The 16,432-nt window shown below is 44.0% G+C and overlaps 2 protein-coding genes across 2 annotated transcripts in view; both read right to left on the bottom strand.

Annotated features, from left to right (window-relative positions):
* Positions 1 to 825: 825 nt before the first annotated feature.
* Positions 826 to 9,631, bottom strand: Mterf2 (mitochondrial transcription termination factor 2). Its single transcript, XM_036169692.1, has 3 exons — positions 9,536 to 9,631; positions 7,953 to 8,061; positions 826 to 2,215 (listed from the first exon to the last, which is right to left on the bottom strand). Exon 3 carries the CDS (start codon positions 2,160 to 2,162, stop codon positions 1,008 to 1,010), a length of 1,155 nt encoding a protein of 384 aa, XP_036025585.1. The 5' UTR covers positions 2,163 to 2,215; positions 7,953 to 8,061; positions 9,536 to 9,631; the 3' UTR covers positions 826 to 1,007.
* A 6,020-nt stretch (positions 9,632 to 15,651) lies between these two features.
* Cry1 (cryptochrome circadian regulator 1) overlaps positions 15,652 to 16,432 on the bottom strand; it is a 57,937-nt gene continuing 57,156 nt past the window's right edge. Inside the window, exon 13 of the mRNA XM_036170017.1 lies at positions 15,652 to 16,251. The gene's annotated coding sequence lies outside the window, so the exon portion shown is untranslated. The remainder of the gene's footprint in view (positions 16,252 to 16,432) is intronic.

The raw sequence follows: 16,432 nt of genomic DNA on the forward strand, positions 1-16,432 counted from the left end.
ATACCTTGAGTCTCACTGTAGAACAGTAAGTATTCTTAACTTCCTGAACACTTGTTGCTACTCAGTATCTCAACTAAGGAACTGAACGGATTTAGATAGTGAGATAGACTTGCATTTGCTAAGAGAATGGAAAAAGGATACTGGCCACATTTTCATTATATTTCAGAAGCTAGGCACACTGTATAGTCAACTGGGTGTGCATTACGAACTGTACCACCCAGAGTGAGCCAGTCTTAATTTGGGTCATGTTTATCTTGGCACAGGATTTAGAAACGGAAGTAGAAACACTACAACGAAAAGTGGTGTCACTTGAAGTAGACTGTCGAGCTTCTAGGAAGCTGTATTCAAGTGCCTCAATAAAAGGTTGAATTAGAGTTCCCATGCCCCCAGTCTGTTTGCATTCCTGCCTTTGGCTGTGCAGGGAAAGGTGGGAATCTTTTCTGTTCCTGAGGCTGACCAGAACCAAGATCTTAATACATCTGGACTCTCATGAACCTCAGGTTCGTAACGAGTGTGTGCGTGCATTCCTTAAGAGATTTCAGACTGACCACGGAAGTGAGCTCTTAACTAATCCCTTTGACACTTGTCAAAGACACTCATTCCAACACAAGGTGACGTGAGTTCTCCCTAAAGGAATGTGTTGTTGGCCTGTCAGTGACTCAGGGCTGGTGGTGAGGAATCACACTTAGGTAGCAGCTCTAGGAACAAAAATGATCATGTGCCCCCATCAAGAGTGTGTACTTGGCAGTTCCTTCAAAACTATCCATGTGAACTCCACACTATATGGTATTTTGGAGTAACAGCTCAATATCAAAGTTAATGATGTTATTTAAACACAATTTATCTTTATTTTATATTTTAAAATACAGCAAGAGTCAGAGGCCATCAATTATGAGGTACTTGAACACCACTCAGAAGCTCAGTAGGTCCTGATACTAGTGCTTACAAGCTGAGTTGCTTAAGTCTTTGTGAATTGGTCACTTTGCCTGCTAGAAATAAGCTTCACATCACTCTTCCACACTTAATGATGCCACAGGGTTAAACAGTGGCCTTCCTTGCTTGGCTTGCATTTTGCTTAAGTTAGCCTCAAATTCCTTTTTTGTTCCATTTAGACTTGCTAGATGCCCATCCTTTATTCTGTAGCCTAAAGAGTTCAGCTTTCTTATCCTGTATTGGACTATCTGTGGTGTTAACTCAAGGACCATTGGTGACTCTCTTATCTGAGCCATGGAGATTCCTTCCTTCAGCAGCACCTGGATCCTCTCTTCTAGGACTGGGGCAGGGTAATAGAGCAGCACAGGACAGTTCACAACTAACTGCCGCAGCTCATCATCTGTGCACTCAAAAGTAGTCTTAGTGAAGGAAATACTGTTCTGGATGCTTCCTGGCTGAAGCTGAAAGAGAAACCCTTTAAGTTTGGACAGAAGCTGAAGAACTTGAGAGTTTGAGAAACCTTGTCCTTGAAGACATTTTAGTATTTGGTCTACAGCTGTGGGAGAACTTAACACAGCGAATGGATTCTGGCTTAATAACTTCAGTAGCCACACTTTGGCATTGGCCTGAGAGCCACCTAAGCTTAGGTAGCTGTCCTGGAGAACCCCTATCATTTGCTTGTTGTTCTCTACAGGGTTATGGAAAATGCTAGAGGCAGTCGTCAGAAACCTGCTAATCACCACATTTTTGAGCCCCAGCTCTTGAAAAAATTGAACATTCAGCTTCTGGTTCTCCTGGTCCTTGACAGTAAAGAAAGGTTCTGGAAACTGCTCTATTAATTGGATTAGGTGGGCCTCATTTTTACAGACTGTCTGCCAAAGTTTCCTTTTGGCATTAACAGCAGCAGGACTGCAGACAATCGCTTCTGGACAGCGTTCTAAAATACTGGCTATCATAGTTTTGTTGGCACCTAGTTCTTTCAGAATATTTGCAATCTCTTCAACGTAGGTGTCATCCTCTAGAAGCACCCATGCTTTCAGTCTGCGGATCTTCCTGATGTCAACTGAACATGCCTGCAGCCTTTCCACCGTTCTCGTGTTTTCTTTGTTGGACTGGCTGTCCGTTTCATAGCTGACACATGCTGAAGGTTTGATTTGCAGAGCTGGTTGCGGCTTTCTGAAAAGACACAGCCTGCAGAGCTGGTGTCCCGTCAGCAACCTCCACGACATGCTGTAGCACTGGCTAATTCCCACATCCTAAACTGAGAATGTCCACATTGTGCCTGTCAGGAAGATGAAGACTTTAAAGGAACATTGACTTTTAGAACAGACACTTAGAAACCTGAGTTCTAAGCAGTAAGAAAAGGTGAAGCTAGCAAGGAAAACTACCCACTATAATAGACAGTAGGGATTTGAGCAGTCCCTCACAGTTCACTCACATGCCCTGTTAGGAGAGGCGACACTGTCTGAAGCAGTGCAGCCTCTGCCAGAGTAAGGGGCTGCAACACTCCCTTCCATCTTAGGGTCCTGGCTGGGCCCATGCAATAAAGCAACATAGAATGGTCAACAGGAGAGCATGCAAATTTACCCCATACAAGTTGTGCATGTCACAGACACCCATACAAGGAAGACAAGGCCCAGAGCAGGGCAGGCTATGCTGAAGTGGACAAACACTAAGATTCAAGGAAGCAACTCCACTACCTGAGGAGCTTAAAAGCTGAGGTGTTTCCTAAGCCTCGGTCTAGTTATCTTTAAGAAGGGTGGTACTCCTTTACGTACAGCTTTCCCTTAACAATTTCACCTGCTCTTGAACGGAAGAGTCAGGATGACCCAGCACCTATTTTCAAGTGGCTTTAATTCAAAATAGTCTATGTGCCATGGTATTAAGTATTAATATACCACCTCCTTCACTACTGTGTCTTGTTTCTGGGAACATGCACATGGCCTAGGGTTTGGTAAAATTTTAGTTCTTGGGGGTGTTGGTGTGTCAGCCCTGCCACACAGAGTTTAGTCCTTTGCAGCTTTCTGTGTGTGTAGATTTACAGGGTGAATGCAAAGACAGCCATTTCCAATCGCTGCCACTGCCAGAGCCCTTGCCATATAGGCTGATGACTGTTCACAGACCTGTCCTATCCAGATGCTCACTCTAAGGACTGACTGGTGGCGGTTGCTCACTGCTGGTGCCTATGGAGCACTAGCATAGTAAAACACTAGACATAGCGTGTTTTACTCACAGTTTAGTTTTCTTTAGATTATTCCTAATGCCGTGAGGCAAGATAAAAATATTCTTTAAACAGCCTCTATGAGAGCTTTCGGTTTGGACGGAAAGAGGCGTAAGTATGACGGAGCCCAGGCAGACCTGGGTTGGGGCCTGCCCCCTCCTCACTGTTGTTACTCTGCAGGTTCAGGCCTCTCATCTAGACCGTGTGCTGGGGAAGGGGAGGCTCTGTAGCTGAACTGCCTGTGCCCAGCCCTGGCTTGAACTTACAGAGTGATCTTGAAGTTTGTTAGCTTCATACTAAACAGTAACTCAAACATGCTTCATGGGAAACTTGTCAGTGAGCATTAAAAGCAGCAGTGCTCTGTAAATGAGAACACCTTACAGGACGCTGTCAGAGCCAAGTGCACCTCAAGCACCCTGATACAGCCTGGCACCTAGTAAGTGTCTAATACTAATAAATGGTAGTTATCACTGGGAACTACAGGGAGCCAGAGTCTCGTGGTGAAGCAACTTTAAACTGGACTTTGATGTGAATTTGGAGGGAGTGGATCTGGAGAAGGAGTTGGGGTAAGGAATCTGGTGAATATGACCAAAACATATTGTATGTGTGCATGAGCTTCTCAAAGAATAAAACTATACTTTAAGAAGGCTTTGAAGAGAATCCTGTCCTTTCACTGTGACACACATAAAAGATGCCATCTGTGCGGGCACCTTAGTCTTGGCCCTGCAGCCTCCAGAACGGATGAGTAAGAAGCCTGGACCGTTGTGATGAGCCAGTCTAAACTGCTCACTTGTAACAGCCCACAAGCATTAAAGCCAAATGTTTTCTTCTGTTAAACAAACAAATCCCAAAGCCTGAGTTTAGATAGAAGTACAATTTACAAAGGGCAAATGAAGATGTTTAAGTAGGTCTGCTTTCCCAAATAAATCCATAAAACTAATACACACTCACTGCAAAGTTGCTGAATTCTGAGAAATATAAGCAGGTGAAAACTTACAACCCCACCATTTATAGGTAACTTAATACTTTGTTATTTTTGAGATAGGGTCTTGCTTTATCTCTCTGGATGTGTAGCCCAGGCTAGCCTCAAACTCATGGCACTCATTCCTCAGCCTCTTGAGTTGGAATTCCTGGCATGCTCCATTTTTGGTGACAGCTGTTCATATTTTACTGTGTTCTTTTTCTTCTCTCACTTCCTTGTTATAATCCTTAAATATACAGAGCAAAGCTACACATGGGAATTCTGTCTATGATGCTGAGCAAACAGCCAAGGTTTCCTTGAGGGTCGGGGCAGATCTTGTGTAGCTCAGGCTCCAGATAAAGTAGCTAGCTTGCTGTGAGGGTCTCACCTTGCACAGTGACAGAACATCAGCGCCCATTTCCATGTCAAGTCACTCCCTCTGACAGAGAGGCACCTATCAGCTGAGGCAAAGGATAGGCAGGCTGTGACCCAAGTTCTGTCTCCCAAAAGGAGGTAGGCATTGGGACAGTCAAGGCTGCCTATCTGCCGGGCAAACATGGTTAGCAGTGAAAGTGGAAACCTGGACAATAAGTGCACATTACAACTTCCAAAGTCTTACTGCAGCATTAAAATGCCGGACAAGCATTTAGAACAGCCTTTGGGCCAGGCGTGCGGACTGTAGCTTACTCTTACTGCTGAGTGGCTATGCTATTTGCACTTACACTACATGCTAAGCATCTGCCTGCATTTCATGTTTGCCCTTTTGAAGTGGCTTTCTAGAATCCTAGAAGAGTGGAGAGCCACAAGGTTGCTCTGCTCACAGTCGGCAAAACCTGGATGACATCCTAGAGAACACGAGCACTACTACATGAGTAATTCTTGGTCATTCTGAAATGTGGAAAACAGTTCACCAGTGAAGTGTTTTGTTATGAGGCTGACCTTTGGCTAATATGTTATTTTGGGCCTTATCTTTTCTGTGCCTTTTTGTCCTTGATACATCATAAAAAGTTCACATGTATAAACTCTGTATAAGAAAAACAACATAATTCTTCTAGAATTGCATTCTCTGGTTCATTTTTAGTTGCTGCTATCTTTTAGCATTTCAAAGTAATCACTTTTTTTGGGAGAGAGGCAGGGGAACTCTTTCTGTTTCAGCCCAAATGCTGGTGTTACAGGCATGAGTTAGAGCTGTCATTTTTTAACAAGTTGTGGTAAGATGTTAATAAAGGATTTCAGCTATTTTCAAATAGTATTTTCAAATAGTAGGATTTCAGCTATTTTCAAATGTATGATTCAGTGGCATAGGGTACTTTGACAATGCTGTACAACTATTAACCTCTATATCTAGGACTTTGCTTGTTAAACACAGACTCTGTACCCTTGGAACAATGACCCTCCATTCCTGTCCTCACATCCAGAAACTTCTACACCACTTTCTAGCCCCATTCCTGTTCCAGGTAGGTCATTAAGCGAAACCATATCACACTTTTTTTAAATGTCTTCTTTCATTCATTTGGTATAACGTTTTCAAAGTCCATTCATGTTGCACCAAGAGTCAAAACAAGGCACATTTATTCACAACAGATTTTTTGTTTGGGTCTGTGTGTGCACATATGAGAGTGAGTACCCATACAGAGGTCAGAGGACACCTGCAGGTGTTGGTCCTCACCCTCCAACCTCTTTGTATGAAGGATACATTCCCTATCCAGCTGACTTGGACAGGATGCTCCAGCATCTGGCCTGTGCTGCACACCTGCCTTCTTCTGTCAGACCATCTTCATCTGTAGACAGTTCCCTCTGCTGCATTGTCTGGTGACAAGCTCAGTCCTCTCAACTCTGATCTGTAGCCTGCCGTTGCCCTCTCTGCCTCGTCTCTGCCTTGTACACCATAGCTCCCCTTCAACTCTCTGCACAACACTCCTCTGCTAACTGTGTGTAGCGTTATGTATACAAAAATCCCTAATTAAAAAAAACTCCATTGCTAAAAAATGCTCTTGATCCTCTGAGCCTTTATTAATTGTAATCTTGGTGGCAGATGGCTTTGTCTCCACTGATGGCTGTGGAGTGATCAGTGTTGATTGCTGAAGGTTGGGATGACTTGAAAATGTACTTTTCAAAAATGCATTTTATAAACCAGGCGGTGATGGTGCCCGACTTTAATTCCAGCACTCAGGAGGCAGGGGCAGGTGGGTCTCTGTGAGTTCAAGGCCAGCCTGGTCTACAGAGTAAGTTCCAGGACAGCCAGGACTGTTTCATAGAAAAATCCTGTCTCGAAAAACAAAACAACAAAAAAAGTGTTTTGTTACTGTTGTATGTGTGCAGAGGCACCTGAGGTGGTCAGGACAGTGGAGTTGGATCTCTTTCCAGCTTTCCATGGATTCTGGGATTGAACTCTGGCTATTAGGCTGGCTCAGCAAGTACCTTGCCTTGCTCAGCTATCTTACCAGCCCCACCAAGTTCCAAGTTCTTAAAGTGACCTTGACGGGGGGGGGGGGGGGGGGGGGGGGGGCTGGCACCGGTCCTGCCCCAACTTAGTATGCCACTTTGTTGACTCCCCAAGGGAGGCCTTACCCTTTCCCTGAGGAGTGGAAGTAGAGGAGGCAGGGGGAACTGGGATTGGTATGTAAAATGAAAAAACAAAGGTTTTTTTTTAAATAAGAAAAAGAACAAGACAGTGAAGTCTGCTGCTCCATTTGGCCTTTTCACAAAAGACTTCTTTGTAGCCTAGAGTGCCGTTTGATAACATTTTCCTCCAGCAGAACTGTTTCAAACCCAAAGCCGGGCCTTTCAGACCAAGGGCTTTATCAGCTAAGTCTATGTGACCCCAAGCCCTTTCTGCCTGTCATCTTCAGCAGGAGTGGATTCCACCTCAGGTAACCATTCCCTGTCATCCATAAGAAGCAACTCCACATCTAATGGTTGAACAACACAGTCACATTTCTACCTCTACTTCTACCATGTTCTGTACTTTCCCCGTCACAAGCCTCCACCCTCATTTTCGATGAAGTCCACCCATATCCTAGGACTTTGTACCCTACAAAAAAAAACCCAAAAAACTGAAGAGGCCAGCAGGATGGCTTGGCAGGCAAAGGTGCTTGTCACCAAGGCTGCTGCTGTGACTCTGAACCCATGGTGGAAAGAGGCTGGCTTCTGCAAGCCCTTCTCCAGCATCACACATGCACCTTGGCACCTGCCTCCCACCACCCCTAAATACTTTTTCAACTTGTTAAAAAAGGCCAACTCTCCCCACCCAACACATTTATCTATGGAGAGCAATAAAGACAAACTGGCAAGTGTGGTCACATTTACAGCTTCCGCTGCATTCTCTCGGGTTTCCACCCTTTCTGCTCTTGTGATGCTCCTCTACCGTGACTCCTGCAGGGGCCCCTTCGTTCCATCCTCCTAGCTGCCTCCTGTTCTGTCCACACAGCTCAGCAGAGGCACCAGCCCGGCCCGTAGTCACTGACCAGTAGTCGCAGTTCCCAGTGTCTTTGGCTTTTGTAGCTTTCCACACCATTGACTCCTCACCCGTCTCTCCCCTCTACAGGTAGTCTGAAATTCCAGTGCTAGGAAGGCTGAGGCATGAGTTTTAGGCCAGACTGGTCTACCTTGAGTTTTCCAGTTAAGCCTAGGCTGCAAAGTAACAACTTGTCTCAAAACAAACAAACAAAAACCCCAAAATACACACGTGCGCTTGGCAAGGGAGGAAGAAAGGGAGGGGGGAAATGATGTAATTATATTTTAATTAAAATACAGTAAGAAAAAGAAAAAGAAAACGATAGGTTTTCCTGTGAGGAGAAAAAGCAAGTAAGTAATCAAGTCTCCTCTCCTCCTTACCTTACAGTCTCCCCAAGAGCTCGTCACTGTCGGGGCAGTCCGTCCTCTTGGGGCTTCTTTGCAGCTTCTCAGGGATGATTCTGTCACCTCTTTGCAATATTCAGTGGCACTTTAGGACAGACAGACAGTCATTTGTAGAAAGGACTCTTTGGGCCTTCCCAGTCCCTGGGGCTCTGTCTGTCCCCACTGCATGCTCCGAATGAAACATCCCTGACCTTTTAGAGGAAGCCTCATGTCCCTTTATAGGCTTTTGTGCCACCATGGACTGCAACTCTACCTAGGATGGCTGTGTATTCACGTTTCTGCTTCAGTATCCCATAAGGGCAGAGCCTTTGCATCACCATGTTCTAATGAGTTATTTCCCTGCCCTTCACTGGCTGGCAAAGAGGGGCAGGCACTTTCCTGTGTGCTTTCAACTTTACAGTAGCATTTATCAGTTGTCCATTTATTTAACTAGTAGTGTTTTTGTTTTGTTTTGTTTTTTGTCTTTGGTTTTGTTTTGCTTTGCTTTATTTTTTATTTTTTTAAAGATTTATTTATTATGTATACAGAAGAGGGCACCAGATCTCATTACAGGTGGTTGTGAGCCACCATGTGGTTGCTGGGAATTGAACTCAGGACCTCTGAGCCATCTCTCCAGCCCTTGCTTTGCTTTTTAAGCTCAGGCTGCCATGAGGGGTGCCAGGCACTAGGTCTCCTGGTGAAATACTTCTTCATAGTTCTGTTGGGGTCACAACCCATCTGAGAACTTGAGAGTTACCTAGACTTTCCAGAAAAACAAGACCCACACCTTTTCCACTTCAGAAATGACTTTAGCAGGGTCGGTAAGCAGCAAGTAGTAATTGTGTGGGCAGGGGAGGGAAGAGACTCGATGCTGTTGTTTATTTTCTATGATGAGCAAAGAACATGGTCACAAAGCCCTGCAATCAAATGAACAGAGCAAGAGGAACGAAGCAATGCAGAAAGCAAGACTGGGTTACTCTGCACAGCCGCACTGCCTTGGGATTGATTTCCAATTGGCTGTGACTTCAGGAAGTTACTTCACCTTTCTGTGCCGTCAGCGTGGGCATCAAGAACAACAGGGGTGCTACTTCTCCGTGAAAGTGAGCGGTAAATGTGTTAATACTACAAGTCATGAATATTTAAAAAACCCTCACGTTACTGCTCACTAGACCACAATCCACCTCAAAGAAGGCTGCCCATCTGATCATGGCAGTCCTACCATTGGCCTGGGTCCTTGTATAGAGACGCTCTTGGTAAAAAGGTCATGTAACCTGCTCTCTACGGTTTCATGTTTCTTAAACAATCTTGAGGTGTGAAATACATTTTTATATTAAAACAGTCCACTCGATAACATCAATTAATTTCTGATCTAACAATTTTAAGTGGATCCCAATTTTGCAAGCAAAGAACCATAAAGTTGGTCAGAGGAATACACCGCCAGGGCCTTTTAAATCCGGAGAAACTTTCTACCCATGTGCTCCCTTGGAGTGTATGGGGACGTCCTCGGTGGGCAGCTGCTAACCCTGCACCCATGAGCTGGCTTGGGCTCAGCCCGAGCTGGAGGAAAAGGGGTAGCTCACCTGTAGGCGACAGCGGGGGCACAGCAGGGAGCCCACCCAGCTCCGCAGGCCTCTCCACCCTGGAAACAGATCCCAGGGAACCCACGGGGCTTTGCCCTTGGCTGGTAGCCAGTCAGAGCTCGGGAAACTGACGAGCAGGAAGCCACGCCCCCATCCCCAGCGGAGCCAATTAGACTACGGGATGCAGGCCACGTCGCTCCCCCGTGGGAATCAGCGAGTCACACAACAGGGCTGCTGTTGGCCAGTGCCACCTGGCGCTTCCGTCTCAGCTAACTGGCGGTTCAATCGCTTTGCCCCTTAGAGAATGTCACTACTCGTTAAGAAGAAACAGTAATTCAGAAGCTGTTGTTTGTAAGATGGAGCCATTCAGAATTCTCAGAATAGTTTAAAACTTTGAAACCTGCCTTTCCTGTCCAGCTCCATCGCTGCTGTAAACGCTAGGGCTGATTTCCTAAAAGCCGTTCTTCCTTTTCCTCCTAGATGACTTTGCCCAAATACTCCTGCAAAAATGCCCAGAGTTTTACAGTTTAGTCATTCGTCATACTCAAACTCATAAAGCAAACAAGGCCAGAATCCTTCCTTCCATCCATCCAATCAACAAACACTTATGGCCTGCCGCAGCAGCGCCAAGCATGTGGAAAGGCAAGACAAGGACTGTGGACGGGGAAACAGGAAATAATTCACATTAACAACATATTAGTCACAATTAGAGTCACCTTGTGTTGTCTGCAGTGGGAGCAGACTGTAGAAAACGGTGCCCCCCAGGCTGGTGACCCTCCTCATCACATTTTTAAGAATCTCACACAGGGCTGGGATATACTGAGGCTGCCCCCTCCCCAACCCTCTTGTGATGGATATATGTCCCCAAGACCAGTGCTTGACCTAGTTAAGAACTCAGGAAATGTTAACCAATCCAAACCACCCAGGGTGCCTCAAAAAAAAAAAAAAAAAAAAAAAGAAAAGAAAAGAAAATCTGATTGTAGCCTTGTGGTTTATGCTCAGCGGGATTTAGTTAGAGGAATCAACAGCTTGCCCTCGAGTTTCATGGTAGCAGAGTCCTGACTTCTCAAGATCAATTCTGTTCTGTAGGACACTCTGGAATTAACTGAGCAGCCAATACACAGATGGGTAGGGAATGTAACCCTTCTTGTACACCAACACTCTATTCGTGGATTTATTACACACTTTTTTTTTTTTTTTACAAGAATTGGGGATCCATGGTTAAGATGTGCTATTCTCATTTGGGAAGAGGAAATTACAATAATATATGGAAAGGAATAGTCATCACATCTGTAATCCTAGCATATAAGAGATGGAAGAGGGATTCTAAATGGTGTTTTAATAAAAAATCTGGAGCCAGATATTGGGGTAAATGCTGAAATATCAGAGACAAAGGAATAAGTCACCTCTTACCTCTAGGATTCCTCATCCTGAAAAGCCTCAGCCGATAGGCCTCTAGCTGAATAAGCTTCCTCAGTCAAAAAGGCTTCAGCAGAAACCTCTAGCTGAAATGGATGCTTCTGCTGAAAAGCCTTTATTTCCTGTCTCCTCATGCCTTATATACCTTTCTCCATCCAGCCATCTCAGTGCTGGGATTAAAGGCATGTGAGTCCCAAGTGTTGGGATTAAGGTGTGTGCCACCACTGCCTGGCCCTGTTTCTCTCCTATACTAAGTCAATATCACATAATCCAGGGTGGCTTTGAACTCACAGAGATCCAGACTGATCTCTGTCTCCCAAGTGCTAGGATTAAAGGTGTGTGCCACCACTGCCTGACCTCTATGTCTAATCTAGGGGCTTGTTCTGTTCTCTGATCTTCAGGCAAATTTCCTTAGGGTACACAATATATCACCACAAGGGAGGGTTGGTATGAGTTCAAGGACAGCCTGGGCTACATAGTAAATTCTAGGCCAGCTTGGGTTACACCATAAGATCCTGTCTTAAAAATCTAAACCCAAACCACCACCACCACCACCACCACCACCACCACCACCACCACCACCACCACCACCACCACCACACCACCACCACCACCACACCACCACCACCACCACCACCACCAAACAACAACAACAATGAAATCTCAAACAAAAATGAAAATGAAGTTACAGGTTGTAAAGTCAAGACTTGGAATTGCATGCTATGCAGTCACTGTTGGAGGGGATGGGGGGTAGAACTGAACACTAGAACAGGGGAAGCTTCCACCACCGCTCCACACAGCTAATGGAGGAGCATGACCCTGTGTACAATAATCAAAAGTAGACACTACCTCAACTGCGCCACTGGACCAAGTGAATGCTACAGCTTTTCCATCATGGCACAGTGCATTTCTAGGGCCTGACACTCAGAAAAAGCCTTAGGAGGAATGTGATGAGACTACTACTCTTTATATTCTCTATAAGGAATTTACAAAAATGAGAATTCTGAGGTCCTGTTACATAAGAAATGCATCACAGAGGTTTGAATGAGAATGGCCCCACAGGCTCAGGAACTGTTGGAAGAACTGTTTGGGAAGGATAATGAGGTGTGGCCTAAGAGGAGGAGGTGTGGTGGGCACTGGGGCAGGCTTGGAGGCGTCAAAGGATTTTTGCTGTCCCAGTGCTCTTTCTGGATCTTGTAGTTGTGGACCAATATGTGAGCTCTTGGCTGCTCCTTTGCTCTGCTATCTTGGATGCTAATCTTTTCAACCTATACGCAAAGTTAAATGCTTTCCTTTATTAACTGTATTAGTCATGGCGTTTTATCACAGCAGCAGAAATGTGACTATGTAATGGTTACTGCTCTTGTAAATATAAAATTCACTAATTTAAGAAAATGAGAAAAAAATGTAAGGAAACTGTAAGTTAATTCAAACGTTTGGTTCCTTCAGTTCAATCTTCCAAAGTGTGTAGTCATAAGAATTCAAGGACTCAGGAATTTGCTCTTTCCTCTGCTCACTAGGCCACTTATTTTCTTCAGCATGCCTTCTCCTTTCTTAATAATCTGTCTATACCCAACTTAAAAGGTATTTGACTCTCTCCTCCTGGCACTGCCAAGATTTTCACCTAACCTTACTGTGTTTTCTCTTAAACGCTAATAAAATTGTCCTTAACCTAAAAGAATCATTCAGGAAGCCAAATAAAGAAAATAAATTTATTATTTTTATTATTATTTTTGGATTTTGTTTTTTCTTTTTATTAAGAGATTTTCTATTCATTTTACATATCAACCATAGATTCCCCTGTCCTCCCTACTCCCATTTCCCATTCCCACCTCCTCCAAGGCAAGGTCGCCCTTGGGGAGTCAGCAGAGCCTGGTACATTCAGTTGAGGTAGGTCAAATCCCCTCCTCCCTGCACCAAGGCTGAGGTGAGCAAAGCATAGGCACTAGGTTTCAAAAAGCTGGCTCATGCACTAAGGACAGGTCCCAGTTCCACTGCCTGGGGTCCCCCTAAACAGTTCAAGCTAAACAACTGTCTCACTTATCCAGAGGGCCTGGTCCAGTTCCTTAGCTATTGGTTCACAGCAAATGTGTTTCCACTGGTTTGGCTAGTTATCTCTGTACTTTTTCCAATCATGGTCTCAATATCTCTTGCTCATACAATCCCTCCTCTTGATTGGACTCCTGGAGCTCCGCCTGGGGCTTGGTCATGGATCTCCGCATCTGCTTCCATCAGCCACTGGATGACAGTTCTATCATGAGAGTTAGGGTGCTCGGTCATCCGATTACCAGAGTAGGTCATCTCAGCACCCTCTTGACCATTGCCAGTAGTCTATAGTAGAGTCATCTTTGTGGATTCCTGGGGACCTCTCTAGCACTTTGCTTCTTCCTATTCCCACGGTGTCTCTCTCCTTGTTCTCCCACTGTTCCTGATCCAGCTGGGACTTCCCACTCCTCTAAACTCTCTTTCCCCAGACCCTTTCCCTCCATAACCCCCCTCACTCCCGGTTTGCTCATGTAGATCTCATCCATTTCTCCGTCACTGTACAATCCCTGTGTCTTTCCTAGGGTTCTCTTTACTAGGTAGCCTCCCTGGAGTTGTGAGTTTCAGTCTGGTTATCCTTTGCTTTACATCCAGTATCCACTTATAAGTGAGTACATACCATGTTTGTCCTTCTGAGTCTGGGTTACCTCAGTCAGGATATTTTCTAGTTCCTTCCACTTGCCTGCAAACCTCATGATGTTTTTCTCTGCTGAGTAGTACTCCATTGTGCATATGTACCACATTTTCTTTATTCATTCTTCAGTTGAGGGGCATCCAGGTTGTTTCCAGAATCTGGCTATTACAAATAATGCTGCTATGAACATAGTTGAGCATGTGTCCTTGTGGTATGATTGAGCATTCCTTGGGTATATGCCCAAGTGTGGTATAGCTGGGTCTTGAGGGAGATTGATTCCCAATTTTCTAAGAAACCTCCATACTGATTTCCAAAGTGGCTGTACAAGTTTACACTCCCACCAATAGAAGAGGAGTGTTCCCCCTTACTCCACATCCTCTCCAACATAAGCTGTCTTCAGTGTTTTTGATCTTAGCCATTCTGACAGGTGTAAGATGGTATCTCAGAGCCGTTTTGATTTTCATTTCCCTGATGACTAAGTATGTTGTTTTTTGTTTTCTGAGGCAGGGTTTCTCTGTGTAGTCCTGGCTGTCCTGGAACTCACTCTGTAGACCAGGCTACCCTCAAACTCACAGAGATCTGCCTGCCTCTGCCTCATGAGTGCTGGGGTTAAAGGCATATGCCACTACACCTGGCTTAAATAAAAGAATTTTCATACTTCAGTCTCTGGTAGGGTTCTGATGACTTGACCTGCTTATTAGGGGAGAACCCTGTATTTAAGGACAGTAGGACCTGGGAACTCTGAGACCTTGTTTTCCATTTAGTGACTCTTTCTGGCCACAATGTAGACCAAACTGGGGCAGCTTTCAGAAAAACTCCAGAGAGAAGATATATTGCTAAAAAACATCACTATGCCAGGATACTCTTAAAAGCAAATCTGCGGGGCTGGAGAGATGGCTCCTGACTGCTCTTCCAGAGGTCCTGAGTTCAATTCCCAGCAACCACATGGTGGCTCACAACCATCTGTAATGAGATCTGGCGCCCTCTTCTGTATACATAATAAATAAATCTTTTTCTTTTTTTTCCCAGAGCTGAGGACCGAACCCAGGGCCTTGTGCTTGCTAGGCAAGCACTCTACCATTGAGCTAAATCCCCACCCCTAAATAAATAAATCTTAAAAAAAAAAAAGAGAGAGAAGAAAAACTTAAAAAAAAAAAAAAAAGCGAATCTGCTCCCCAGACAGTGGTGCTCTCAAGCCTCTGACTTTGGCAGTTCTGCACAGTGCAATCAGCTGGGTCCCCGGGGGATCTGGTGGAAGACAACTGGACGGCTACTGTTTTGATCAGAGCTAACAAGAAACTTCTTCACTCTTTTTCTTATTACTGGAATTTATTGAGCATTATTAATTTGTTACCCAGTATATATTTTTAAAAAGCCTGTCATATAAAAACATGTTTCTACATCTTGACTCAAGTTTATCCTTTTAGTTACCTTTAAAATAAAATTACACTGATTTTGTGTGTGTGTGTGTGTATGTGTGTGTATGTGTGTTACTGAGGACTGAACCCAGGGCCTTACACATTCTAGGCAAATGCTCTACTACTGACCTCCCCCCCACACACACTATGCTAAGTGACAGGAAAATGAAAAGCCAATGGTTCTAACAGCCTTTAGTATGGAGGAGAGTGACTGGGTTGGGCTGTGTGGCCCACAGTGCTAATGAGCACTTTACACAAAGCTGACTGTACAGCAGATACTGTTCTTATTCCCATTTTAAGATGGTAAATTGAAGACAGAAAGGTAAGGTCTTGCCTAATATCTCAAAGCTAACAAGTGGCTAAAGTCAGACTTTGGGTTCTGCTGCCTCACACAGCCTGACTTACAGTGATAAAACCCATTATGTGATACAAACCAATGAGATGTTACACCTTCCTTCCAGATAATTCTGAAAAATGCCACTTTGCTAGATTGACAATACCTATTCTTTTATTATTTGTCTCTGTAATTTGTATCACACCTCACACAATTCTCTCACCCCAAACAAACAAAAAAAGAAGAAATGAACACCAAGTACACAGGATTCCGTATTTGCGCATACTTTAATAACAAAGTCACTTCAGCTATAAATGAAAACAGGGGGACAAAAGATGGAGCACACCCACAGTGTGCAGAGCAGCTGCACACGCGCGGACAGAGGTCCTGCCCACTCACTCTGATGACATGTATTTTCTAAAGCGTTGTTATCAAACCCTGGAAAACTAGGTTAAACAATGATGTCAAGAAAAATGTGTCCTAAAATTTTAACAAAGTCTTTTAAGAAAGTCTAAAAACACCCCATTTTCCTGCAATGACTCTCAAAACTTGAGTTTTATATCAGAATATCTGTTAAACTTTAACTTTTACCATACATGAAAAATTATCAAAAATATACTGATGAGTCTATACTAACTGTGACTGTATTTACATTAAGCAAATCTTTTACCAAGTTCTTTATATACAAATGAGCACTTGTCCTATGTGATATTCATTAAAAAGTTAAAAACCACAGAAATGTTTTTAGAAATAATAGGTTCAAAATCTGACTGTTTTCCATGAATGAAGGGCATTTTAAATAATTTAAATGAAGAGTACTGACTTTCCCACCAATTTCAGCTGCGCCAGAACTCCTCCTGCATGCTTTCTGTGATTTAAAGAGGGAAAAAAACAATTAAAACTTTGCTGCAAAGAATTAAATAATAAAAAACTGATGAGCATTTACTGACTTTAACTTCAAGAAATTTACAATTAGGTGGCATAAAAACTAAGTGATAATGTAAACAGTTTAAGATAACCAAAAATATGAAAAATCTTTAAAAACTGGC

The sequence above is a fragment of the Onychomys torridus genome, chromosome 20, assembly GCF_903995425.1.
Source record: "Onychomys torridus chromosome 20, mOncTor1.1, whole genome shotgun sequence".
Lineage (NCBI taxonomy): Eukaryota > Metazoa > Chordata > Mammalia > Rodentia > Cricetidae > Onychomys > Onychomys torridus.

Coding starts and splice junctions, on each gene's coding strand:
- Mterf2 (XM_036169692.1), bottom strand. CDS start 2,162: ATGTCGTGGAGGTTGCTGACGGGACACCAGCTCTGCAGGCTGTGTCTT.